Source organism: Aythya fuligula, chromosome 11 (assembly GCF_009819795.1).
Source record: "Aythya fuligula isolate bAytFul2 chromosome 11, bAytFul2.pri, whole genome shotgun sequence".
Lineage (NCBI taxonomy): Eukaryota > Metazoa > Chordata > Aves > Anseriformes > Anatidae > Aythya > Aythya fuligula.
In genome coordinates, this window is record NC_045569.1 from 18643420 (window position 1) to 18669886 (window position 26467).

Sequence of the window (26467 nt, forward strand, 5' to 3'; positions counted from 1 at the left end):
CGTCTCAGTAAAAAGCCTTTTATTTTCTTTCTGCAACGAATCTGTTGAGCCATACAGGAGCCAGAGTACCTTAAGATGACAAAGGTAGCTGAGGTGACCCATTCCTCTCAGCAAATAAGAATCTATGAAGGATCTGTGAAATTGGCATTAAATATGTGAATTTACAGTGCCTTTGAAGCCTTTCTTTTAATTAAAAAGCCCCAATATCTCTTTGGCAGGCTGTTCCTGGAAAATAGCAAACTGGAATGCAGTGAAAATGAAAACAACGTTCTTGGCCAGGGTGGAAGTGGAACCGTTATATATCGGGCACGATACCAAGGAAAACCAGTGGCTGTGAAGAGATTTCAGATAAAAAAATGCAACGGTTCTCCCACTTCAGCTGTAGGTACAGTACACAAAATTAGTATTGGGAATCAGCTCTTGCAGCCCGTGATCACAAGCTAAAACCAAAGAGCCTTTGCTCTCCAAAGTGCTGGCAGCACCTGTTTATATGCTGCTTCGAAATTCATAGAAAAATTGATGTGTTTTCATGGAGGAGGAGGATGCATCTTAACGAGTATTTCATGAAAGCACCTGTAAGATGTAGAGAAGGTCATTGGCACTGTAGAAAACTTCTTATCTGCATGTCACTGGGTGAAACTCATAGGGTGCCATGGCAGAGACATTGATTGGGGTGGAAGGTGAGACTTCGTCTCCTGTTCCCAAGCTATTTAGCAATGAGTAGTGTGTATTTGCATGGGTTTGCACTAAGGACTTGCAGGTCTCTACCTTTTCATGTCTTACCCCTTCTGTACCAGCACCTCAAGAAAGGAAATTGGAAATTCTTCTCCACCTGACAGATCCGCCAGGTGGGGACAGCCTCTCATACTGCATATGCTGGGTGTTGAGCCCAGGTTTCCACCAGAGGTTTAGTCCATGAACAGAAGAAATGGGGAAAGTGCCTCACTTCCTCGTTTTTATCAGGGAAAGGTGCAGTGAACCCCTGAGGTGTGGAAGAGGCCAGCTGCTGTCCCAGTGACAGATAGCCTTCAGAAAGAGCAGCCTGGGGTGTCTCATGGCAGAAGGACAATTACCACAAAGGGTCCCTCTTCTGGCAGGGCAGGCAGGAAAGGGTGGAGAAGACTCCTTCCACTGAAGGTTCTTCTATATAATGTCTACACTGAGAGAATGTTACTTGAAAAAGGACAGCATGAGATTTCATTTGCTCTGTGAGTAGCACCCTGCAAAAAGTCCCTAACATGCTTTCTTAGCTGGAGAGTGAGAAGGGGTTTGTTTGTCCTGCCAGATACCATGCTGAAACACCTGAGAGCCATGGACGCCATGAAGAACTTCTCTGAGTTTCGCCAGGAGGCCAGCATGCTCCACTCTCTGCAACATCCCTGCATCGTCTCCCTCATTGGCATCAGCATCCACCCACTCTGCTTTGCACTGGAGCTGGCTCCTCTGGGCAGCCTCACCACTGTCTTATCTGAAAACTCCAAAGGTAAAAGCATGGTCTCCCCCTGGGAGAGCTCACTCCCCGAGTCACAGTAGAGACAAATGGTAAACAGCACTGAAACTACTGCTTAATTTACTGAAGGGGATTTTTTTTCCATACTAGGGGAAGTAGGAGGGATGGAATTGCTCTTAAACTATACCTTTGGTAACCTAGTAAAAATTGATGTTCAGGGTTTTCAGAACTTCCTTGGAGACCTGGGTTTTCAATTCCTCTGCAAATTAATAAGAAGTGCATCTCACTTCAATGCTGCCTGAGTAGTCTGTGTTGGTGCCCCTGCAGATGAGTGTCTGGCACTCTAAATTCGCTAGTAACTATGTTTTTCTCACTGTCAAATGAATGACACTCCTTCTGAGAAAGGCTGAGGCCATCTGACCCTCTTGGCACCTTGGCTGTGTGTCAACTTGCAGTCAAACACTAATTTTCACCAGAAGATTCAGGTGACTAAAAGTGAAAGGCTTTTAAAAAAATCTAATGGAACTGCCAGATGCGTATAGTAACATGAACAGTGTCACTTCAAGTTGTGGCGCTGAGTGATGTTTTAAATGGTTACTTACTGCTCTGGAGTTTGAAAGAGAAAGAAATGCGGAAAAAAAGGAGCTATTACAATTACAAGAACTGAAGTCAGGCTGTTCCTTTGTAACAGGGTCTTCCTTTGTGCCACTGGGGCACATGCTGACGCACAAAATAGCGTATCAGATTGTGACAGGCCTTGCCTACCTGCATAAGAAGAACATCATCTTCTGCGACCTGAAGTCAGACAACATCTTGGTGTGGTCACTGGATGTCAAAGAGCACATCAACATCAAACTCTCTGACTACGGAATCTCCCGGCAGTCGTTCCATGAAGGAGCACTTGGTGTGGAAGGCACACCAGGCTACCAAGCCCCAGAGATCAGGCCTCGAATAGTCTACGATGAGAAGGTAAATCTGGCATATCTATGGGGGCAGCCCCTGGGTGACAGGCTTTCCCACCGTGGTCTTTCTTGCTCTCCTCTCCACTCACCAAGAGAGGTTTGCCCTTTTCTCTCTGTTGCTGCCTCTAGGTTGACATGTTCTCATACGGGATGGTCCTGTACGAGCTACTGTCGGGTCAGCGGCCTGTGCTAGGACAACACCAGCTCCAGATTGCAAAGAAGCTGTCTAAAGGGATTCGTCCTGTTCTTGGTCAGCCAGAAGAGGTGCAACTATATAGGATGCAGGCACTCATGATGGAGTGTTGGGACACTAAGCCAGAAAAGGTACGAGACAAGCCTCAGCACCAGTGTTCTCTGATCATGTAGCTACAGGGCTCTGGCAGGCCTCTTCACAGAGGAGAGCAGGGTTCTGTCTTGGTACAGCAGAACAGCTTGGTTGCCTATTTACCCCTCCTGCTGATTTGACCCAGAACTTCTACTAAATTAAATGAGAGTTTTATGAATGAAACAATGGCAGATTGGTGGCCTTAGACATCTGGGGTGACACGAAGGTCCCTTGACGTCAATGGCAGTTAAGCTATTGATTTCACTCGGGCAAGACATTACCCATAATTTCTAGAAGCAGCTACAGTATCATGCTGTGACTGTAACTACAAAGACTTCAAAAACCCTGAGATTATAAAAGGCAGTATGAGGGGATAAGAAAAGGGTTTAAAGTTTGAAAAAAGGATTTTGCTGCATTATATTTCTCATTAATTAAGTTGGCATTTCAGAACTCCTGTCCTTCAAACAAAGGTTGGCGTGACTCACAAACAGCTAGACTCTGTTGTGAGATTGGGTCAGCTTCCAAAGTTGTTACATCTGAAGAAATTCATAAATAAAACGTGTAAGAGAAACATGGGCCAAAACATGGAAATACAGAAGATATTTGGTGTCAGTGTCTGGGATACAGAGGGATGCTAAGAATGAATGAGGTGGGATTCGTAAGGAGGATTTGGTGCAGACTTGAATACATAGCAGGAACTTTTATGAAAGAAGTCATATTTCTTGACTAGCTTCAATAAATAATGACTATTACGATTGTTATTTCATCAGGGCCTCAGCTGCCTGTGTGATGCATGTCTGTCTCTTTTCCTTTCCACGCAGCGTCCACTGGCCATTTCTGTTGTAGGACGGATGAAAGACCCTACCTTTGCAACATTTATGTACCTGCTGTCATGTGGGAAGCAGTCCTCCTTCTTCTGCTCCCAAGGACAGGAATACACTGTGGTGTTCTGGGATGGAAAGGAAGACACCAGGTTAGATGGCTCATATTAGTCATTTTTTTCCCTTTTTTCTTATTATAGTAAAAATCCTTCAGTGTCTTCACTAATGCCTCTGGGAGGGAGGTAAGGAAGGTGAAAGTGAACTTGGGTGAATGCCAAGGATACATTGAACACTGTTTTCCCAAACTCTTTTAATTGGGAACAGTGGTTGCTTTATAAAGGATATTTAATGAGCTTAACTCTGCTTCAGTTAATATGAGGAGAAGATTAGGGCAGTGTAATGATTCATACACACAGGATGAAGCATTTGCACATGAGAACAGACGTGTTCTGCCTTTCCTAATGAGGCCATTTAACACTAAACCTTTCCTAATTGAGACTGCAGCTCCATCTCTGTTCTCCAAAGCAATTAAGCACATGCTTAAACCCTATTGAAATCATCAGGAGTTAGCCACATGCCTGAAGCTGTGTGTGCATCCAAGTGTATACTTCATGTAAAATGTGTGCTACACTGAGTAGGCATGTGCTTTAAATGTTATTAAATTGTGACTGAGATGATGGCATTTTGCTCAGCCACATGTGACCCGTAGCTAGTTAGGTTTATTTTTATGGATGTTACGGATTTTTATAGTCCCCATTTTATTTGGAAACATTCACAAACTGATCTGAATTGTGTATTCATGTATTCATTATTTGTAAGCATTAACCTAGTGCGAAAGGTACGGGATTTGTTCGTGAACTATTTGCTTTGCTGTTTGTGGTGCTTGGTCAGTCGCTCAGCGCAGCCAGTGTAGCTATTCCTGATGTAACTGGTGGGACACACGGCACTCGCAGATGTATTTTGAATACATGGATGCTGTCCAAATATTCACAGCAATGTATCTCAGTGAATCTGCTTCCTGACTGGACAATCCAATTGCTGGAGACCACTGAATAACAAATTACTTCTATATGACAGATTTCAGGATGTGTAATTGCTTGTGCCACAGTTGGTGAAACATCTGGGCTCGCAGATGTGATTGTGAATATCCAGTTGTTGTTGAAACACCCAAACCCTTCACCGAGCCCAAGACAAAACAAAAAAATCCTTGTAGTTCCAAAAATATTAATTAGTCATATTTATAAATGTTGTTATCAGATTACAGCTCTTTGCTCTTATGTGGAAGAGGCGTCGTCTTCTGTTTATGTACTAGAATAAGTAATGAAGCAAGATAATACTGAGGCAGTGGACTTGGAGAAAGAACACTTACTCTCTTGAGAATCTTAATGGGCAAGAAAGGCTCAGACCTCCCAGCTATTAATTACTGCTATTCAGCTGGAGCTAGTTGTCTCGCAGCTGAATTATAGTAACAGACCATGGAAGTGCTCCTAATCCATTTCAGTGCAAAGTCAGATAGCTGAGTTAAATCTTCACTGCAGCAATCACGCATCTGTCCCCTGAGGAAGAGATGTGGCACATCTGTATTTCTCTTCCCTTATGACGACCTTTTGGAGGGGTGGGGAGCCTTGTAGCACTGTCCACATCACGTTATGGGTTGGATGAAAGTGCTGAGTACCATCCTGTAGCAGACTGCAGACTGGCTGCTGGCAGTAGCAAATGATTTTCTCTTTTCAGAAACTACACGGTGGTGAATCCAGAGAAAGGAGTCATAGAAGTGGAGAGGATGAGCTGCCCAGGAATGAGGCTGTGCTGCCAGCTAAAATTTCAAAATGCCCTGTGGGCTGCCACAGAGGTAAGCATGTCCTGCACTTCAGTGCCCTGCTCACGAGGAGCATCATTAGAAAAGACAAATGAAGAGCCTATTAAATTGGTAAAGCTAAGAGTGTTTGAGACAACGGGCACCTCAGATGAGCAGTATGACTTCATGTCTGCTGTTCCCTGGTGTATTGTTTCTGCCAGTTGTTTAGCTGACACCTAGATCAAAATCATGTCTCCTGGTGTTCAAAGCGGTCATGGGAACCTCTGCTGCCTGAGATGAAGCTGTCCAGGTTGTAGCATATCTGTGCTGAGGGGTTTCATCTGGGAAATGTCCTTATCTGTAAGTGATAAAGGGAAACAGTGAAAGAAACCATGTGTTAAGGGTGGGGTTTTGAAAGAGGCCTGAGGGATTTGAAAGTTGGTGGGAAATGGGTACCCGAGTTCCGTATTCACCCTGGAAAACTGTGACTGAAAAGATAAGAGTGAGGGAGCATGGCTGATTTATCTCTCAGAGCCCCTGTCTGCCCATCCAAAAGGGCTGTGTTAAGTCTCAGCCAGTTCTGACACAATCATTTGACAAAAAACAAATAAAAAATAGTTGAAACACATTGAAATGTTCCTGAAGCTCAGTTTCAGAGAGAGAGGAAAAGGCCACACTTGCTAAATAAGTAGTTTGTGCTGGTTAATTCACTCAGCTGTAGTATAGATGCTGGAACTGAATGAGAGTATTGATCTTTCTTCCATGTAGGAGAATAAGATATTTGATATTTTCTGTCCTCACAAATTGAGGCAAAGTTCAAATATTCCTATTTTTTCCATAACAAGAAATATGGACAAAGTGTAAATCGGAAATCTTGAAGCATTTTATTTCCACCTTTTTGATCAAAATTAAATGTGTTGATATTCCCCAAACCAGGTGTTCTATTTCCATTTAGTGGACACAAGAGGTGTAAAGCAGGTGTAAGTCCACCTACAGTGTAATATTGGCTTTACTTGAATTGACAGATTAATGTAAAATAACACAAAAAGTGTTTCAGTTGTCCTGACGTGTTCTGTGCAGAGTTGTCAAATTCTGTTAGAGATGTGGTGATAAAAGACCTGTAGTGGTGATTTTGGTTGCTCATGGATGGTGCCCACAGCTCGTTCAGGGGAAGGCAGTACCCAGTTTCTACCCACAGACAAGGCAGGCAGTCTCCAGAGAAAACAAAGAGAAACCCAAGCTTTGGATATCAAGAAACACAAATAAGAACTGTTTTTGGAACCAATTTGATCTTGTCCAGATACCAAATGTTAACAGCATGAAAGGTGGTTGAAATTTATTGGATTTTATGTGCTTTTTCACAGGACCAGAAGATTTCAGTGTACGGATTGCAAGGCATGTGTCCTCTAAAGGCTCCACAAAAAGATTTAGACACTCCTGCTACTGTGAGCTGCTTCCTGGTAATGCCTGTTGTCAAAAAGGTAAGGAGGAACCCAGCTCTTACTTGGAAAGTGAACTTTAGTGAGACACGTCTGCCTGCTTCTGGGCCAAGCTGCCAGAGTTTGTGCCACTTGTCACTAGCCAGCATTGAAGGACTTTGCAATGTCTAGGAATGTTTTGGCAGTGGGAGGAGAAGGTTTCCAGGTCTTTGTGCCTCTGCCAGCAGAGCAAGAGACACAGGCGTGGGCATGAACCTGAGTCGGGGACCAGAGCTGGCACTTCCAAGCCTGCTGGGAAAATAGTCAAAATAGATCAAATACCTCCACAAGGAAGTTTTCCAGCTGTGTTTCCACATCACTGCAAGACAAGGTTTAGGCCGATCAAGCAAAGTAGAGGGGACGTGAACTAATAATTAGTATAGAGATGTGTTAGCTGTTAACAGAGGACTCGGGTATAGCTTAGCTGTTGCACTCACTATTTCCTTGGCATGTGTGCATGCTGTTGTTTGTGTGCACAGTCATCTTTAAATATTATCTAGGCCCAGCCACACTTTTTTTTTTCTCTTTCCAGTTTTGAATGGGAACATTTCAATAATAAATGCAGTCCAAGAACTGCCACCTATGGGTAATAACAAAAGCTGTATACTATCTCTCTGGTTCTGGAAATGATAACATCCAATTACTGGCAAGCGAAATCTGACATTACTGCCTATTGTGGGCAAGTCTTGGGAGATGTATAAAAACTGGTTTGGGGCTAAATTACCTCCGGTTTGCCTACAGCCACCTTGAGTGAAAACATATAATTATATTCCAACGTTATTGATAGCTGTGTAGTTTTTGCAAATGCCAGTGTACTGTTAGGAGTCTAAAAGCTCAATATGGAGCAGTTCTCAGAGCGACAGTGAAGCTGCTTTATAGCATGTGTCCGTTCTGCATTGTTGTCCATTTCTGGCTCATTTGCTTAGACTGCTGCAGACTGAGGCCAAGGCAGATGGTTAGTGTAAGGTGTACCACTCAACTTCCAAACATGGTGTACGTAGGACTCAAGGAGGGCATAGATCTAAAGCTGGCAGAGGGATGAATTTCACCCACCGGGAGGCTGTGTCTGTCGGCTTTCTTTGGCTCCCAAACCTGTAGCGTTTCTTCACTGTGGAGTTTCATTTCTCTTGTGCAGGGCAAATTTCTTTTTCGTGCTGTCTAAGGTTTTGTCCAGGACAGTCGAAGGAGTCTTTCACTTTCAGCTTTTCCACTGTCACACAGCTTGCAAAGCCATTCCTCAGGGGTTACGAGTGGCTTTATGTCTCCTGGTTTCTATTTTCAGTTTGTGGCTTGCCTAGAAAATGTCATAAATAATGCCAGGCCCTACAATAGTAATATTGAGTCTAGACACCTCCCTTCCTCCCCCGACCCTACCCAACCTTCCAGAAATCCACATCCCTTCAGCGCACTCCTTCTCAGTTTATTGGACTTACTTTTTCCTCTCTCCTTTCTATGAATGAATTTGGCAGTGAACTAGCCAGAGCAGCAGCCATGGGGATGTGCAGACCAGGTTGGCAAGAAACTAAACCATTTTTCAACACAGCCAGTTCTTCCCAAAAAGCTAAGTGGAAAGCTTACACTTGTCAAACTTACTGTATGGCCCAGCGAGTTGTATCAGAGTTATCACACGGTAATTATTGTCCAGTGGAGAAGAGAATTGCTCACATTTCCCTGGGAAGAAAGACTTTAGCTGATGAGATGTGAGGTAACTTGCAGTCAGAGAATCGCCGAGGGATGTTGCTGGGAAGGGGAATTCTTTATGACTGCCTTGGGAAGGCTGATCCAAAAGAAACAGTTTCCAAAACTTGGTTTCTCATCCAAAGGAAGCATCATGGAAATTTAAAAGCAGCAGAGAGGGGCCCAGAATCCAAAACTCACCCGCCAAGGAAAAGTCTTGTACAATTTAAGCTTTTTTGTTGCATGGTTTCTGTCACCAGTATCGTCCTTTCTGACAAAACAATAAAGTTTTCAGCGCGCTCCCTTTCAGAAAAACCAGCAAGCACACAAACAGGTTAAAAAGACTGAAACATTGCTTTCTAAATGGTTTTGCAGCACTCTCACAAAGCAGTGCTGAAGGAGAGAGGGATGTGAATGGGTGCGAGTCTCTGGCCTCCTGCAGAAACCTGGAGCACACGAAAACAAAAGCTGCATTTAAAGGCTGCGGCCTGCTGCGGCCTTCGGTGCCAGCAGTGCCAGACCCCGCGGGGAAGAAGGGAGGAGGTGACCGAGGCCATGGAGCTGGGGGCTGCTTTTTTTTTTTTTTTTTATTTTAACCTGCTCACTGCGGCTCTGAGCCTCGCACTGTCCTCGGCTCTGAGGACGGGACGTCTGGAGCCAGCTCATCTTCTGTGCTGCCCGTCACATCCCGTCACAGCCCTGCTCGGAGGCCTGCCTCGCTGGCACAGCAGGGCTTCTGGCAAGACGGAGACTTCAAATGCAGTTTTGTTGCTGCATGTTTTTCTTGGCTCCTCGTGGGGCTCAAATGTTGAAAATGAATTCTGAGAAAGTTACTTAAGGTTTCTGGAGCCTGCCGCCCTGCCTGCGTTTGGTCGCTGTTGTAATACCCCGATGGGGAGAGCTTTTGCCTCACCAGCACCTAACGAAGTCTGGTGGGTCCGTAGCACCCAGGGGCACTCTTCTGTGAAATGGATCACATCCTTGTCCTCGTCAGGCGAGCGATGGCAGGTAGAGGGCATTTCTCAGGATTTTGAGCTCTTACTCCTCCTTTCCTAAACAAAGAGGTGGTAATAGTGGATTAAAGAATCCTGACAGCCAAGTCTACGAGTTGTAAGTGCCCCAAAGCATAAAACATCTTTCAGATTTGCTCCCACCGTAGTCTAGACAGGCTAAAATTTGGCATGGTTGGTCCAAGCAGTAAAGCTCGGTGGGTATAACTGGTGCTGCTCTGCCCGGTTGTGGTGTTGCTTTCTCAGTGCAGGGGGGCTTTGGCCTATCAAATCCAGAGGGAATCGTGATTCTTTTACGGGAGCTGACACTAATCAAGGAAATAATTTTTTTTTTTGAAGACTATGCTTGGATAATTCAGCATTTTCAAAGCAAGTGAGACAAAATTACAGAGAACTCTGAAGCCAAACAGTGTTCTGTGTCACGCGAGGAGCAGTCCAGGTTGGCAAACCCACAGTATGTTTAGCAGAGCCAGCGTAAGCCCTTGAAGCAGCACAGCCACAGCATCATGGAACTCCTCACCCTCTTGCAGTGCGCCTGATAATGAAACTCAGCAACAATTTTCTGGTCATTAAAACAATGAAATTCAACCTTTCAATTTCACATGTTCCCATTTCAATTTAAATTTTCCATTTTTAGTAAGAAATACTCGGTATGCAGGGTCCTTTGGACTGAAAAGTTGGACCTTTTCCACCAGAGAAATGTGGGCTGTTTTGCTTTGTTTTGTTCTGGTTTAAATAATCAAACTCCTTTCCAAAGGAAAAAAAAATAAGAAATCCAAAGCCCAGCTTGTGCAAAGCACTGTGCCATGTTCCAACCTATTGATGCAACCTCCTGGCATCTCCAGGAGCCTTCACACCAGATCCACATGGCAGCAGGGCCGTGGCACCGAGCACTGCAGGCCACTTGGGTTTCTTTTAATTAGTTGTTAGAGAATTGGGACTGGACTGAGTTGAAGTCCAAGTCCCATTTCACAACTTTCCACTGTCTTCTCGAGTTTTTCCCATTACAGGGAAGTTCTGCCGTGATTCGGATTAGTCATACGGGCTCAGCACACCGATGGCTTTACTCACACTTTGTGTGCAGATAGCGGGGTTTACTCCAAGGCTCTTAATGAGCCTTGCAAACAGTCCTATCAATTAAATTAATACTTATCCCTGTGCTATCTGCCCCTCGATAGCTGAGAGCAGCTCAACATGCTGATTTTGGCCCCTTTGGACCTAAGCAGCCTGAGAGCTATCTCACGGGGCTGGCACAGCAAAGATCTCTGGAAGGGCACGAGCTTTCCTTGATTTTTGAGCAGCAAGGGGTGACGCCAGGTCCCTGTCCCACCTCACAGAGGCAGGCAGCATTGCTGGAGCCCCGGGCATGCCAGGAGGCAGAGCTTTTGGCCGCGACGGGGCCGTGGAGGGGTGAGGCTGTGTCAGGTCAGCCGGCAGCGCCGCGTCGTTTGGTTCTGTTCGCTTTGCTTTGTATCCACGCAAAAGCCCTGGGCAAAAAGGCTTTTTTTTAGAAGTTATTGCTCCCTGGGGAGGAAATAAAGGCCTTTGAGGTAGGCATTGTTTTATCTGCTGCACAGATGGGGAGTTTCTGGTATGGACCCAAGGTCATGGGGAGTTAATTCCCAGGAGAGCCATTTCCCTGTCTGTTTAACAGCCGCTTGCGCTGCTGCGGGGAGCTGGAGCTGCAGTGAGCTGTGGCCTTCTCTCCAGCCCCCTGTCCACAGGACACAGCATACCGGAGCTCAGTGCTGGCCTCAGCTCCTGCAGTGAACACATCTGTAGTCGGGGGCAGGTTTTTAGCAACCTACAGAACTGTTCCCAGCACTCAGCAGCCGCTTTGCTGAGCTGCTGCTGCTTCTGTGCCCTCCGCTGGGATGTCCATGAGCTGCTATCGGGGCAGCAGACATCAGATGCAATCACTCCATGCTCTCGTTGGGTTGTCTCCCTCTCTCTCCATTTCCTCCTGCATTTCTTCCATTCCTCTCCTACCTAGCCTGATAGCAATAGCTTCACTGTGCTTCACTCCTCTCTGGATGTGAGCCGGGTTTCTACAGCTGGATTCCTGGGATCGTGATGGCTGTCTCTGAACATGTTCCAGCTTGAATTTGTTAACCTTCGGGGCTGGCTGCCAGGCCCGTCTATCCTCCCTTGCCAATAAAGAGAGAGGTAATACTGGGTGAGAGGAGTGTGGCTCTGCAGCAGCTTCCATGTAATGACTTCTTTTTATGTTGCTGTTATCGCCGAGTGATTTGGGGTAAGTTACTCGCGTACTCATCGGCTGGTGAGAGGCAGCCAGAGCCTCTGGGATGGAAAGGTTTTGTGTTGGGAGGAGGTAAAGAATCCAGAGAGACAAACTGCCGACTCTTTCTTGCAGAACTCCTACGTGGTGCTGGCCGGCCTGTCGGATGGCCTGGTGGCGGTGTTTTCGGTCGCTCAGGGCATCCCAGCAGACACCTGCTCCTACCTGTGCTCCCACACGGCCAACAGGTCCAAGTTCAACATTCCCGACGACGACGCCCGGCAGAACCCCTACCCCGTGAAGGCCATGGAGATCACCAGCAGCGGGGCGGAGGTGTGGTACAGCAACGGCCCCGGCATCCTCATCATAGACTGCTCCACCATGGAGATCAGCAGGAGGCTGGAGCCCTTCAGCCCGCCGTCGGTGATCACGTCCATCGCCTGCAACTCCGAGTGCCACGGGGAGGAGGTGGTGTGGTGCCTGGACGAGAAGAGCAACTTCCTGGTCATGTACCACGTCACCACCTACCAGCTCTGCGCCCGCTACTTCTGCGGGGACTGCAGCCCCCTCCGAGACATGTTCACCATCCAGCAGCCCTCCGCCGTCATCCCAGCCACCGCACCCATCAACCCCAAAGGCCTGGAGGGAAACTCGCTGGCAGACATGAGCATTATCTACAGCCCGGAGGTTGGCACCCAGATTTTAAACCACCAGGACTCCCTCACAGACTATTGCTCCATGTCTTCCTACTCCTCCTCACCCCCTACCAGGCTCGCCCGGTGCCCCTCCAGCCTGCCCAGCTCACCCACGAGCTCCTCCAGCGCGCTGCTCTCCACGGATTTTGAGGAGCCTGACAAATTCCATGAACTGAAGCCCTCCCCGGATCACGACGCGATGCCTGCAGGCGACAGCGCACGGCATCTTCAAGCTGTCAAGGTTCTTGCAGTGAAAGACCTCATATGGATCCCCAGGTAAGTGGGTCACCTACCAGAGCAACTTGAGCCAAATCCCTGGGTGAGAGATGAGCTCCAGCTGATTCAGGAGCTGTGGCATGCCCGGTGTGATTCACCTGCCCAGAAAACCTCAGTACCATTGAGAAATTACATTCCCAGTACTACGGTACATCAATTTTTTTACTCTTTTTAAAAGAAATTTGGCATTGGGCAGAATGGTCACATCTAATGTCTCATGAGACTGATTTCAGCAGCATGGAAAAGTGGGTGGTGAGGCTCAGCACCCCGTCTCCCTGGCTACTGAGGAAACAAAGAGCAGCAGGCAGCTCCCTCGCTCAGGCACAGCTCTGGCAGCTCCCACTGCCTCCTGTTGAGCTGGTTGAAATCACCAGAAATGGGATTTTGCCAGTCACAGGGGCTCTCATGGTAGATTTGGGATCACACTTGGTCATACCACAGCACCCCCTTTCCTATAGAAGGCCATATAGCTACGGGAGGGGTTGTGGCAGGGGATGGACACCTAACGTGGGTTTTCCTTGGCTGCCAGCGGTCCCCACTGCAGGGTGCAGGTACAATCTCCTTGTTTCTCTTCCAGGAGAGGGGGGGATATCATCGTGATCGGACTGGAGAAGGAATCCGGCACCCAGCGGGGCAGAGTGATTGCTGTGCTGAAGGCTGGGGAACTGGCTCCCTACGGGTGAGGCCGGCTGGGACGGCGCCTTCCACACCAGCTCCCAGGGGCATGAGGGGACCGAGGGTGGCAGAGGGTGGCTCTGCAGCCTCCAGGGGCTCTCGGGAGCTTCTTTTCTCCTTCCAGCACCATCCAAAACCCCACAGGCTGGAGCGCTCCAAAAGCCACAGCCACCAAGCACCCCGTAAGGTGACAGCAGCACCGATTTGTCCCCGGTGTCAGGCCAGCAGTGTCGGTCTGATCCTGCCCGGTGCTCAGAGGGCTCCGGCACCTGGCAGGAGCTGGCTGGAGCTTGGCAGGCCCGGGCCCCGCGTTAAGAACAAGCAGAGTATTTATGCAGAGCGTGGTGCTCGTCTGTGCCTTCATTCACGTGGCTCAGGTTGAAGTCCTGGCTCTAAATGAGCACCTTTGTGCTGCCGGCAGGGCCGGGCCGGGGGAAGGCTCCCGGAGCACAGGGGGGGAGCAGCTCCATACATTAATGTGAAATGTTTCATGCAGCAAGCCAGCGTCCAAGTAAATAAATAGCTGCTGGAGAGATGGGAGGGTTCCTGCTGATCACTTAAATACCGGGCGAGGATTGTACTATTTACGTCCAAACAAATGGAGGTTAAGCAGTGCTAAGGATTATAAATGACCATTTATTACCGCTGGGTAAACACGGCGTGAGATCAAAGTGCTGCTGCCCTTCCCTCTGCTCGCTAATCGAGTGTCTCTATCGGTTAGGCAGCACTCAGCTATCGGTGACGGCTAGCTGGGTTTTTGCTTCGCTCGGTTCCTGAAAAGAAATAGGGGAAAAAATGAAGTGTGGAGCCCGCTGAGTCACCCCGCAGCAGCGGGATGAGCGCAGGATCCTGCCTGCCTCCTCCGAGCCCGTTACTCACTTGGGCGTGGGGAGTTTTATGGGTGACCCAGAGCCAGCCCCAGCCCTGCATGGAGCGGGGACGGGAAGGGAGATGGCTTTTTAGGGTGGTTTGTGATAAAAACCAGCTGCCAAGGATGCCACGCAGCCCTCGTGGCCAGCGCTCCCTGACGAGGTCTGGGGGCCTTTCTGGGGGATGTTTTGGGGCTGGTCTTCCCCCATCTGCTATTGGAGTGGTGGAAAGAGCCCTTTTAGGGCAGGACTCCTGTCCTTTGAACCCTGCGAGGCCACAAGCACCATCTTCTGCCTGCCAGCTCCTTCTGGGGTGCCTGCAGGGCCCAGCTTCAGTCCCCGTGGCTCGATCAGGGGATGCACTAGGAGGCTGTGAAGCCTCCTGATCCCTCTCCTTGCTGCGCTCTCCTTTCCCAAGGGTTTGCAGCTTACAAAAGGAGATTCAGTAGCTGGAAAGAGAAGCCCATGAGCCAGAGCCTCCCAGATTACGGGCCAGGAGCTGCCTCAACAGAGCTCCCTGCGCTGATGCCATTCTCTGCTCTTGATTCCCCAGGACACTGGTGGATGCTGCCCTGATAGCGAAGGACACCGTCGTGTGCTGCTTCGAGAACGAAAACACGGAGTGGTGCCTGGCTGTCTGGCGGGGCTGGAGCTCCAGAGACTTCAACATTTTCTACCAGGCCTACGAAGAGCTGGGGAGGCTCGAAACCTGCATGCGAAAGCGGAGGTAGTGCTCGAGGCGAGGGAGCCAAGGACCGAGGAAGAAGGATGGACGCGTCCTGCTCCGGGCACGGCTGGACTCCGGGGCACGGCCCCGCGCAGGGAGGGGATGGCAGGGGTGTGGGGAGCGTGCCTGTGTTGTGCTGCTAACCAGCTCTGTGGATTTTCGGTGGCTGGAGCCCCATTGGGGATTTTGGAGACTGACAGCCCCAGCGTGAGGCCGGGCCGTGGGCACTCTGCATCCGCCTGCCACACGCTGCCCTGTGAGCAGGAGGTGGCGGTGGCTGCACTTCTGCTCATGCCCTTTATTCTGAGCTTCCTTCTCCCTGTTTTAAGTTCCCTCCTCCCCCTCAGCATGCCCTGGCTGCTGCTGCTGCTTTTTTTCACGGTGCGTGTTGTCAGCCAGGAGAGCTCCTTTACTACAGCGGGCTCTGTCCTGGGAGCCCCAGCACGTGGCAGTGCCCCACTCGCCCTGCTCCTGAGCCGTGCCTGCTGCCAGCCCTCTGCTGCGGGGCTGCTGCCCGCATCCCTGCACGTTCATCAGAGGCTGCTCCAGGCAGAGCCCCTGCCCTGACCGCTGTGCAGGGACGTCCAGGTGCAGGACCCGGCGATACGCTTTGGCTGGCCGGTGCTTCGCTGGTTCCTCCGAGCTATTGCGGTGTGGTGTTACTGCGAGAGATCCGAAAATTAATCTCTCAGCCACTAACGTTGCACAACCTCAGTCAGTGAGCTGTTTAATTGCACTGTTGCAAAGTCAATTGTGAGACAGAGCTGATACAAAGCAAAGCCGCTCGGTTTGACAGACGCTTCCTGATGTGTCAAGAAGGGAGCCCTGTGACCAGGAAGGCTTACAAGCTGGCTTTGTTCTGCTCCTCTTTCTCTTGGTAAATGCACTCTGGAGTATCAGGAACACAATAAGCTTAATTTGCCTGTGTATCTGTTCAGCTTCCGCTCACTGCAGCTTTTATTTTATCTTCATTAGCGGCCTCGGATGGCGCGTTGGCTCCGAACACAACTGCACTTCGTTACCCCGAGCTTGTACAGCAGTGTAAAAAGTGAGCCCGGCCAAGCGCCCTGTAAAAAGCTGTTGTACAGTTTGGATTTTGGACCTTTTTTTTTTTAATTTTTATCCCGAGAAACTTGTGTGAGCATCGGCAAGGCTGGCCAAGGCCGAGCGGGCAGGTTAACCGTCTGGTTCACGTTTCTGTTGCAGGCTGCTAAAATACCCTTCTTCGGAAACAAAGTGTATCTTAAAATAAACAGATCCCTCCCCCCGGCGGCGCTGCGTTGGTGGCTCTCCTTATTCACAGCCCACGCCTGCATCGGCTGCGGCGCGTTCGGGGTTTGCAGCAGCTGATTAAAATTCATCTCCTGGTGAGCACCACGGGGGGGGACACGGGATTTATCCTTTATCAATCAACCTCCTGGCACGGCCCTACCTGTCTCCATCCCTCCAGCAGCTGGTGGAGCCCCAGGCCCTGCGCTGTCCCACGCAGAGATGGCTCAGCCCTGCCCCAGCAGTTGCGTGAGCAATCCCTGCAGCCCCCCTGGGGGCTGTAAAACAGCTTGAACTTCATCCATCCTCGGTGTGTTCTTTGAGAGGACAATGTCTGGAAGAACAACAGTGGATCCTTATCGACCCCCTCACCCCAAAACATCCCGGGCACTGCTTCAGGCACCGCTTCCCGGGCCGGTGTTGGGCCGAGCTCCCCGGGGGCTTGCACCAACGCCCCCAGGAGTCAGCCCAAGCCTCGCCGGCACCTGCGGTGGGCACGGGCACAAAGCTGCCTTTGTTCTGCTCCCGCTGCCAAGCTCCCGGGCTGTTATTAAACGCCCGCCCGCCCCCAGACACATCATAAAGCCGCTGCTCTGCAAAGCCTGCTGCCGGGAAAGGACGGTCTGCAGCGGGTCGGGATGGTCGGCCGGGAAGGGAGAGGGGCTGGGGGGGTGTGGTGGGGGATGGAGCTGCTGAGGGGCTGATGCTTGCCTCAGGACAGCTGACTAAATCCCAGTCCTCACTATTTAACCCCAGCTTCTAAACCCGGGGCTGAGCAGAGGCCTGGAAGGGGCCGGGAGGGGGGCGTTATGCCATTAATTACTTGCTAACGAAGCAGGGAGTGCTCCCTGCGTGGTGCTGAGCTGCTCCTGCCCCCTTGCAGCAGGTTGGTGCTGGGCAGGACCGAGTCCCCTGCGCTCTCCCAGCGGTGTCCCCATGGCTGTGGGGCTGGGCGCTCCCCACGGGCAGGGGCCGCGCGGTGCTTCGTGTGCTGCTGCCCAAAGACCGAAGGAAATTGGTTTTCTTTAAGCAAATGTTAAAAGGACAGGAAATAGGGTGGCTATTTCGGGCTGCCAGCGTGTCCTCGGCTCACCCTGGGGCATGTTATGGGGACAGGGTTGGGATGGGGGCACAGGGTGGGGTTTAGGGGCACCGTGTCCCCGGGCTGGGATTTGCTGTGGGCAGGAGGCAGCTGATGCCCTGCTGGGGCGAGCCGTTCATCTTCCTCACTGCATTGCCTAGAGAAATGTCACTGGGGTTTAAAAACTCGTAAGAACGGCACCTTCAGCAGCTTCCTCCAGTCCCAGCCCAACGGGGATGTCCCTGGACACCACCTCCTGCCTGAGACGAGCCCTCCCCTAGGTTTTTATTCCCCATCCCCATCACGAACGGGGAGCCCCGCAGCGGGGCCGTGCTCTCTGCCACCCCCAGACCTCTCGGCACGGCCACAGGGCCCCATTCATCGCGGCCCCGCTGGGCCCTACAAGGGGACTTTATGGGGCCAGCGCTGCTGAATGCAGCATTAAGGCGCCCGCGCCGCGTCCTGCGGGGCCCCCGCCGCCCGGCCCGCTCCGTAGGAAAAATATGAGCCGGCGAAGGCTCCTCCGCACAATTCGGTCCTGTTTTATTTCTTAGTTCCTCAGCTTGACAATAGGGCCTTTTACGCAGAGCTTTCACGGGGCGGGAAGCCCCCCGCCGGCCGCGGGGTCCCGGGGCAGCCACGGGGGGGTCTCGGCACCCCCAGGGCCTTGTTACGGGAGGTGGAGGTGCAGGGGGCTGCTGGTTTCCGCCCCATTAAGCACTTCTGAGCATCTTCCGGCCCTAATCAACGCTCCTCGGGGAGCCGTCGCTCTGACCCCTGGGGATTGGGGTTTCTGAGGGGTTTGGGTAGCACTGCAGGGATGCTCTGCACCCCGAATCCCCAGCTGGGGGGCCGAGGAGCTGTCACAAACCCGGGAACTTTTCAGCTGTGTCGAGTTTCCCAAAGAAGACCCAAACAATTCTCAAGTCCCTTTGTGCTCACACGCAGCTCCTCATTTCCTGGGAGAAGGCGGTGGTGCTCGGCTCCTCAGCTGCTGGGCCCTGCCAGAACCGGCCCAGGGATGCTCGGGGTAAAAGCAATTAAAAAAATTCAATTAAAAAAAAAACAAACCAAAACAAAGTCCTTTCCACTCAGACTCCCAGCCCTGTCTGTGTTTTGACGTGAATTACCTTGGCCACGTCTCAAGGCGGGGAGCTGGCTGGGAAGCAGGAGGAGGGGGCAGTGATCCCGGCAGTGCCCCGCTGCTTTGCCTCTTTTAATTTTTTTCTTATTATTTTGGGGGAGAAGCCAGGGCTGGGGGGGGGGGGCTGGGGGCCAGGCACAGGACCGCGGCGCTTGCTCTGAAGAGCAGAAATGAAGGAAAGCATCGGCCTGCAGGGACAGAAGCCATCGGTCATGTCCCTGGGTTTGCAGCCTTGGAGATGGGTTGGGGATAAGGAGGGGAATGGAGATGGGATGGGGCTGGGGGAGGAGAAGGGCTGGGGATGGGGACACGGAGAGGAAGGGATGAGGAAGGGGAGGAGAAGGGAATGGGAAGGAGACGGGGAATAGGCTGGGGGTGGGGAAAGGGATGAGGATGGGGAAGGAGCCAGGGAGAGAGATAGGGATTGGGTTTAGGGATTGGGATTGGGATTAGGGATTGGGATTAGGGATAGAGATAGGTGCCCCAGGGCCCACCTTTGGTTTCAGAACCACACAAAACACCCCCAGCAGAGCCAGCGCCAGCAGAGCAAACAGCACCCGGCTTCCCCATGTCACAGCCTGTTTGCTCTGGGCATTTGTTTTAGCACACAATCACTCAAGCGGCTTTGAAGTGTGCCCCTTGCAGGAGCCCTGTCACTGAAAAGTCAATAAAGCAGAAAGGTGTGGGTTCTGGGGGTTTTTCCTTTTTGTCTTCCTTCTCTAAAGGAACAAAGAGGCGGCGAGCAGCAAAGCAGGAGCCTGGAGCCGGCCCCGCGCCCGGCGAAGGTCCCCTGTGCCAGGGACCCCTGCTTCCAGTCCGCTGGAAACCTTGGAGCCCATTCAGGTCAATTAAAGTCGAGGTTTTTATTGAATTAAAGTGTGAAAGTAAATACAGCCAGCCCCGTATTCCGTCTGCTTTTTTTTTTTTTTTTTTTTTTTGAGGTTAATTCAATTTTTTTAAATTTTTTTCTCTCCCCGCTCATAAAGGTGATTTGCAGCCCGGTGGATTTCTGCGCTGGCAGCGCCGCTCCCCCCAGGGAGCTGCTTTGGGGGCGCCTGCACCTGGGAAACGTCGGCAGCAGCTTGGAAAAGGGCAGAGAAGCTCCTGGGGCAGCGGTGCCAAGGGGCAGGACACGGGGGGATGCCCATGGGATGAGTCTGCGCTGCAGCTTGAATGTGCCCAAGCCGGGGGAGCTGATGTCCCCAAAACTGCCCATGCCCCGTGGAGAAAAAAAGCCTTTGAGCGCATTTTGGCCCAAAAAAAGTGAATTTGCTCCAGCCAGAGCAATAACTCATGGCCCCAGAGCAGTAGAGATTACAGAGCTGGGCACAAAACCAGTTATTAAAGCAGGGCCCAGCAACCTGATCCCCAAGCAAAGGGCTCGGGGGGACCCGGCAGCGGCTGCCCGGGCGAACAGAAACCTGCTCGCGCAGCTTGCACGGCCTCTGAAGGACGGCTTCCAAAAACCTTTCGAGTGAAGCTGGCTGTGCAAGCGGAATATTTTTAGCAAGTATTCATGCAAAACGACTTAGTCTAATGATTTGCAGCGTAAAGTTAGCGCTGCACCGAAAACTCCAGACTAAGCAGATTCGGGGCTGGGACTTTCTTGCTGATGTTGCTGGAAGGCGCCGTACGGCCAGGTCCAGGGAACTCGCTTGGAGGCCAAAGCTGGTAACTCATTTTCAGGGCAATAAAAACCCACTGTGCCTGAAGGACCAGAACTTGAAATCCTTCCACGGACCGTGACTCTGCAAAGCTGCACACAAATGTTTAACCTGCAAAGAGGCGCTCCGAGCGCTGTGGCCACTGAAGCGCCGTGCTGCTGTTCCCAGTCCCGTTCTCTCTCGTTCCCCATCCCCTCTCTTCATGCCATTTATCCTTGAGCAAGGGCAGAAGCTGCTGAGAGGAAGCGCTTTTAGGAAAGGGTGGCAGTAAATCCAGCTCCTCCCTGAAGGGTCAGGTCTGATTTAACTCCTGTGTTAATGCACAAAGCACAAAGCCCAGCACAGCCTCCATCATGCGCCAGCCTGAGGCTCACTGCAGATTTGCTGCCCTTGCCACCCTGCACCATGGCTAAGCACACAGGGAGAACGAGGGAACGAAGTGCCTTGCATTTTTTTTTAACAGTTTTAAAGCGCAGGAGAAGCAGCTGAGCAAATTGCTCTCGGTCACTGCGCTGTTTCAGACTGACATCCTCACACCCTGTGGATCTGAACAGGCTGCAGGCAAACGCTCCTGGCATCCCCGCTGCTAATTCACCTTTCAAAATTTAGAAACCTTCTCCCTGAACTGAAGAAATGAAGCAAACTGCAAGGGCAATGTCCCAGCTCCAAAAGTAATTTCCGTCGGAGGCTGGGTTAGCACCTGAGACCCAATGGCTTCCACCTGTGCAACCTCCTTAAACTCGGGCAGCAACTAGAGCTTATTTTAGCATAAAATGTTGTTTTATAAGGTTAGACTTTATCATAGATGGCTATAATTTAAAATTGAACTTTAAAATGGATTACTTTGAAGCTGCAAGTCCATAAAATACGTGCTGAATTAAGCTGTGGGCCTCAGGAGCTGACTCCAAGCTTGGTGTAAAATTCGTGTTCACTCCTTGGGCTCGTCTGGGAGCTGGAGCAAACTGCAGCAACTGAAAAAAACAACAACTCTGGACGGGTGCTTTTCATTAAATGGCTTTTTGCATTTAAATGCATTCTGCTTCTACCAGCTGTTATGGGCTAAAGAAGTCCTGCATAATCATAAACCTTAATAAATATGGTGGAAGTATAAGTTGTTCCCTCCCCCCCATCCTCTGGTGCAGTTCTTTAGGGTTCATATTCTTTGAGCTCTGTTCTGCAGCCACAAATACAAGTCGTTGTTTTCCCCCCTCCCTATTGCAAAGAAACATTTCTGTAATCCCTAAAACTCTTGCTCTGGGACTTTATTTTTCACATCAAAAAGCCCCACACTGATACTGAACACCCGTGATAAAGGCAGCAGAGCTATTCGAAGTAAGCACTCAGTGCTTTCCACAATAATTTTTACTGTCTTAAATTCACAAAACGCAACTCAATTATTCAGCCTTGTCACTTCAGATGTGTCGTTACGGCTGTTTTCAGATGTCTCTGTTAGCAGAGGGAGCACTTTTAATCTCTCCCCAGGGACAAGCCCAAAGCCCCCATTAAACCCAACCGGGAGCACCCAGGGACCCACCACAAAGGCTGCTCTCCCTCTCCCCCAGCCCAGCGAGGTGGCACCAGGCTCCTTCCAAGCCGAAACACATCAGAGAGGTCAAAACCCTTTGGAAGAGAGGGGCTGGTTTGCCAGGCTCCACCTCCCCAGGCCAATTCACCTTCAGGGCTGCGTCACGGGCACGGACGGAGGCAGACGACATGAGGAGCTCCGGTTGCAAATAAAAAATCTTTATTGCATCTTAGAAGCAAGTCTTAAAAAAAAAAAAAAAAAAATTCCATGCACTGAATCCATCCAAGTACCTACATCCTTGGGACTGTCACCAAAAAACGATGAACATTATAAGACATCGACTCTACGCTAGTTGCAGTTCATATTCCATACATGTGTAAACAATGGTTATTTTTTTTTCTACTGGAATAGCAATTACTCCATAAGATCCCCTCAGACGTGGCAACAACCTAAGCATCGGTTTTTCTCCTTTCTTTCGCCATTCTCCACTTCCCAAAGAGTAGGCAAAGTGGAACTGAGAGCAACGAGACAAAATGGTGCTGGAGGATACGATAGAAAAATATATTGTTCGCTGGTTTTTATTTTTTGTTTCTGCTGAGCAAGATATTTACAGGTAGGTAGGTCCCAACAGATCATCTGCTTCAACGACAACGTCCATTCACTGCTTAAGTCTCAGTGTAAAGGGTTCCCTTTCTGGCTTTAAGGCACTTTATTTTGTATATTTTCTCTAACCTTGCTAGGTGTTAATTCATAGGGATCACACTTTCCTTGTATTCAGCCTCCCCATCCCCGATTCCTCTTAGGATACCAAGAAAAATTCCTAAGCTTTCGTAAGCCGTTCCAAAAATGTTAAAGAAATTTGGGAAAGAAAAAAAAAGTTCCATGAAAAAATATTTTAGAAAGTAATCTTTGGAGATCATTTGCTGCAAATATGATGTACACTACCTTATCAGTGAGAAGATGCAATACATTCCTAATATATATATATATATTTACACACACATATATATATATATAAAATATTAAAATGACTAACAGATATTCAAGGAAAGGTCAAGAACCTAAAACAATGGATATTAAATAAATTAAAGGTCTATCAGATACAGAAAACAAAACCAAACAAAACAAAACTAGTAATCAAATGTAATAATTGTTCCCATTAACATCACGTAACTGAACAAAATCGATGCAATCGGGTGCAGTACACTTTGTTTGGAAGTTTTTTCAAAGTCCTCGTTAGGGAGCTCTAATTGTTCGGTGTGTACTGTCGCTTTTCTGCGAGGGATTCTCATTTGATTTATTTCATTCATTTATGCTTCAGCCTCTCTCTACCACGCGGCCTCGGCTCCGGACAGGACAGCGGTTGAGGGTAAAGCACAGAATCCACCACGGATTCTTCCAACCCTGGATCCACACACAGACCGAATATAAAAGACAAAAATTTCTACGAGGACTCATCTGATCGCAGGCTGTGCTTACTTTCTCCCCTCCCTTCAAGTTGCCTGGCCATAACAAGTGGAAGTGTATTTTTAACTGAAATAATCAGCCATCTGAAAAAACTCCTGCAACGAACACCCCTACCATCGCCACACTGATTCGTTTTGTTCCAACACAATTTCAAAAATAAAGGCTATCCTCAACAAAAAAAAAAAAAGCAGAATCTGTGCACTGCAGCAGTCACAACGACTTTTAGATACAGCGTTCTGTCACTCTGCTTGAACGCTCAGGTCCCAATTTACAGAATCCTAGCAACGAAGACAGCAATGGAAAAGGTAGGAAACAATCTTTTGTTCATAAGGAAATTCTAATTCAAGTCAGGCTTCCGCAGATCGGTCAGATAATTCTTAAAACATTTTTTTTGTTTGTTTGTCTGAAGGCAAATATTGATCACAGTTTTGTTCAAAAACAAAAACACAACAACAACAACAACAAAAAAAAACCAACGGCCTTGTTCTTCTCAAAATGAGCACTTTGTAAGAAAACAACGATGATTTCTAAAATATATCCTGTGTGGTCTTTTAAAAGTGAATTATCAAAAAACATTTTCCCAAAAATAAATTAGATAATTAAAAAAAAAGTCTTTTCCAGCATAGCTGGACATTAGGCTGTCCTCACTGAGCCATTAGTATTGCTGCTTTTCCCAAAACTCGGGTCATTTTTTTCAAACCATATTTCAGCCAGCTGCTGCGTGGACCCATACGTCGAAGCTTTGGACCCCAAGCACATTTTATATTGTTTTGGATCAAGGTTGGGGTCACAAAAAACAGGGTGATGCACGTGGACTACTCCAATTTCTTGGCTTCGGAAAGTTTTTAAGCCAGCTTGAATGACTTTGTTAAATAGATCTACGTCTTCAAGGCCCCAGCCCTGGATGGAGACATCAAAGCCGCCGGCTCGAAGCAGGTCACCTTTGTAAATACAGGTAATACCAAAGCCATAGTTCCTCCAGAAACCTGTTTTCTGGGTGAAGGCAAAATGATTGTCACTAGGAACCTTTCCACTATAAACAATCTTTGGATCGTACTGGCTAAAAATGATGGGAAAGTATACTTGTTGACCCAAAACCGTGTTGGCTCGACACCTCTGGAGGAATTCTGTGGTAAACACTAAGTCAACATCACAGAAGAAAAGTAAAGACTCGTTCTGGAACTGAGAGGATCCGACTTCCAGAGCCAGTGCCCTCGAGAACTCCCCAGACACCGGTAAAACCTGCATGTCGGCCTTGGGGTATTTGGAGCGGTAATCTCTCATCAGGTCGATTTGTTTTGCTTTGTCGGGGTTGGAGTTGGAATTGAAGAGCAGGACGACCAGCTTGACGTTCTGGTTTGGAATGAGGCACGTCTTCTCAAAATTCCCCATGAACCTCGCGAACATGTCAAACCGTCCGGAGAGAGGAATCAGGATGTTGATCTTCTGGTCTTTGAGCTCCTTCCTCTCCACTTTTGATCTGCTGAGCTGGAACGGAACAAACATCTTCAGCGAGTTGGAGAGGAAGGACAAGGATCCGGAATCCTGGTTGATTTTGCTGGCCAGCTCTTTGGCGTCCATCTCTTCGTGCTCCATGAACTGGATCTTGCTGAAGGTCTGCTGCAGGTACGCGTGCCTCCTGACGGGGACGGTCATCTTCTTCCCCTTGTGCTTTTTGTAGAGGAGCAGCAAGTCCAGCACGTACTCTGCCCCGTACATGGGATTCACCCTGCGGTAGCCGTACTGGATTTCCTTGAAATCGATGATCCTCCCCCGGGTCTTGGCGTTGGCGTTGATCATTTCCATGACCTGCATAACGATGTCGTCCAGCGCCTCCCGCTGCGACGAGTCCATTCCTCGGCGAGGGGGCTGCCCGTCGGCACCCGAGTACAAATACTTGCCCGTGAGGAACTCCCACTCCAAGATTTCCTCCCGGTGGCGGGGCTGGAACCGCATGAAGGAGGGAGGCATCCCCAGCTGCAGGTCGTCTTTGTGGACTTCTGTGTTGCTGTACTTGCTCATCAGGACGATCTCTCGGTGCAGCTGCACGGTGCGGTGGCGCAGCTCCGCTATCTTGCGGCTCAGCATGTAGCTGTGAAGTCGGTACTGGTAGGGGGGGTTCTTGTTGGGGTGCAGCGTGATAGCCCGGTGGATTTTGCTGTTCCTCAGGTCTCTGATATAGCCCTTTTTGTTCTGCTCGTAATTTTCGTAGAACAGCTGCTGCATCTAGAAGAGAGGAAGGAGAAGTTAGCGGCCCTGCAGCGCCGGACTTGGGAACCTCAGCCCACGCAGCCCCCACGGGGAGAAAATGCCTCCCTGCTCGCGCGGCCAGAAGGCTTTCTGAATAAGCCCTTCTTGGTTTTAGGCACAGGTTGTAGCAATACCAGCTGCTAGTCGAGGAAATTAAGAGGATTATTCATTGTAAACTGGTGAAAGAAACATCTACCGTGGATCTGGGATTACTACAGCCCACTCTGGAGACGCCAGCGTCAGCCAAACAACTGAGCAGTAAGGAGATCCTAAGCTCATTGCTTCCTAACAGCGATCGCCAGGAAACACAAACACGAAGCCTCCACTACAAAACTCTCACTATTCCTCTGCTTCCCTTGGGCTTTAATAATGATAATAAAACAATAAGAAGGATGCCGAATATATAGTAAGCAAGGATGATGACAGCTTTTCCATTACACCCAGTTGCTGTAAAAGGTATTAAAGCTACAGAGTACAGGCACAGAAAAAAATCCAGTTTGATGAATGTTTTGGTCAAGGTGCTGAATATGCCAGCCGAAAGTACTGCAGTGCCATGCAGGAAGGATGAAAAAGCTGCAGATCCCCTGTCAATTAAAATGTCAGTGGAAAGCCCAATGCACCCGAGATTCCTGCAGCAGCTCCAGAAGGCTGGAACGAGGAGACGGGGAAAAAAATCTAACCCTCAAGGTCAGTGCTGCACACCAGCCTGGACAATGGGCATTTTAAAAGGTCACGGGTTGATTCTGCATCGAAACACAAATGCCATCGACCTGCCGGAGGAGCGGATACCGCGGCTTTGTTTAACAGAGGAGCCAGTCTGTGTTGCTGCCAACAGAATCTGCCATAGGTAATACAGTACGTACAAAAGGGCTGTAAAAATTATCGGGGCTAAAATCCCAAAGACAAACATAACAAAGACCCAAGTGTGACGACAGTTGAACTGAGCACGAAGAGGAGAAGCACAGGCACAGAAAGGCCCCCTCTCAGGCAGGGAATCGATGCTCCTCCCAGCTGTTCGGGCCCCGCAGAGGCCCTGTTTTATTAGGCCCTCGATCACATTTTTCC

At 49.5% G+C, this 26467-nt stretch overlaps 2 protein-coding genes across 3 annotated transcripts in view; one reads left to right on the forward strand and one right to left on the reverse strand.

The window, feature by feature from the left end:
- LRRK1 (leucine rich repeat kinase 1) overlaps positions 1-15103 on the forward strand; it is a 73994-nt gene extending 58891 nt beyond the window's left edge. For both annotated transcript variants that reach the window (XM_032195267.1, XM_032195268.1), the window contains exons 25-34: positions 219-385; positions 1286-1483; positions 2142-2419; positions 2542-2736; positions 3559-3710; positions 5293-5410; positions 6721-6837; positions 11896-12731; positions 13309-13410; positions 14829-15103. In XM_032195267.1, coding sequence (XP_032051158.1) covers positions 219-385; positions 1286-1483; positions 2142-2419; positions 2542-2736; positions 3559-3710; positions 5293-5410; positions 6721-6837; positions 11896-12731; positions 13309-13410; positions 14829-15006 — 2341 coding nt within the window. In that variant the 3' untranslated portion in view covers positions 15007-15103. The remainder of the gene's footprint in view (positions 1-218; positions 386-1285; positions 1484-2141; positions 2420-2541; positions 2737-3558; positions 3711-5292; positions 5411-6720; positions 6838-11895; positions 12732-13308; positions 13411-14828) is intronic.
- A 6851-nt stretch (positions 15104-21954) lies between these two features.
- Positions 21955-26467, reverse strand: part of CHSY1 (chondroitin sulfate synthase 1) — a 57669-nt gene continuing 53156 nt past the window's right edge. The window contains exon 3 of the mRNA XM_032195238.1: positions 21955-25378. Coding sequence (XP_032051129.1) covers positions 23786-25378 — 1593 coding nt within the window. The 3' untranslated portion in view covers positions 21955-23785. The remainder of the gene's footprint in view (positions 25379-26467) is intronic.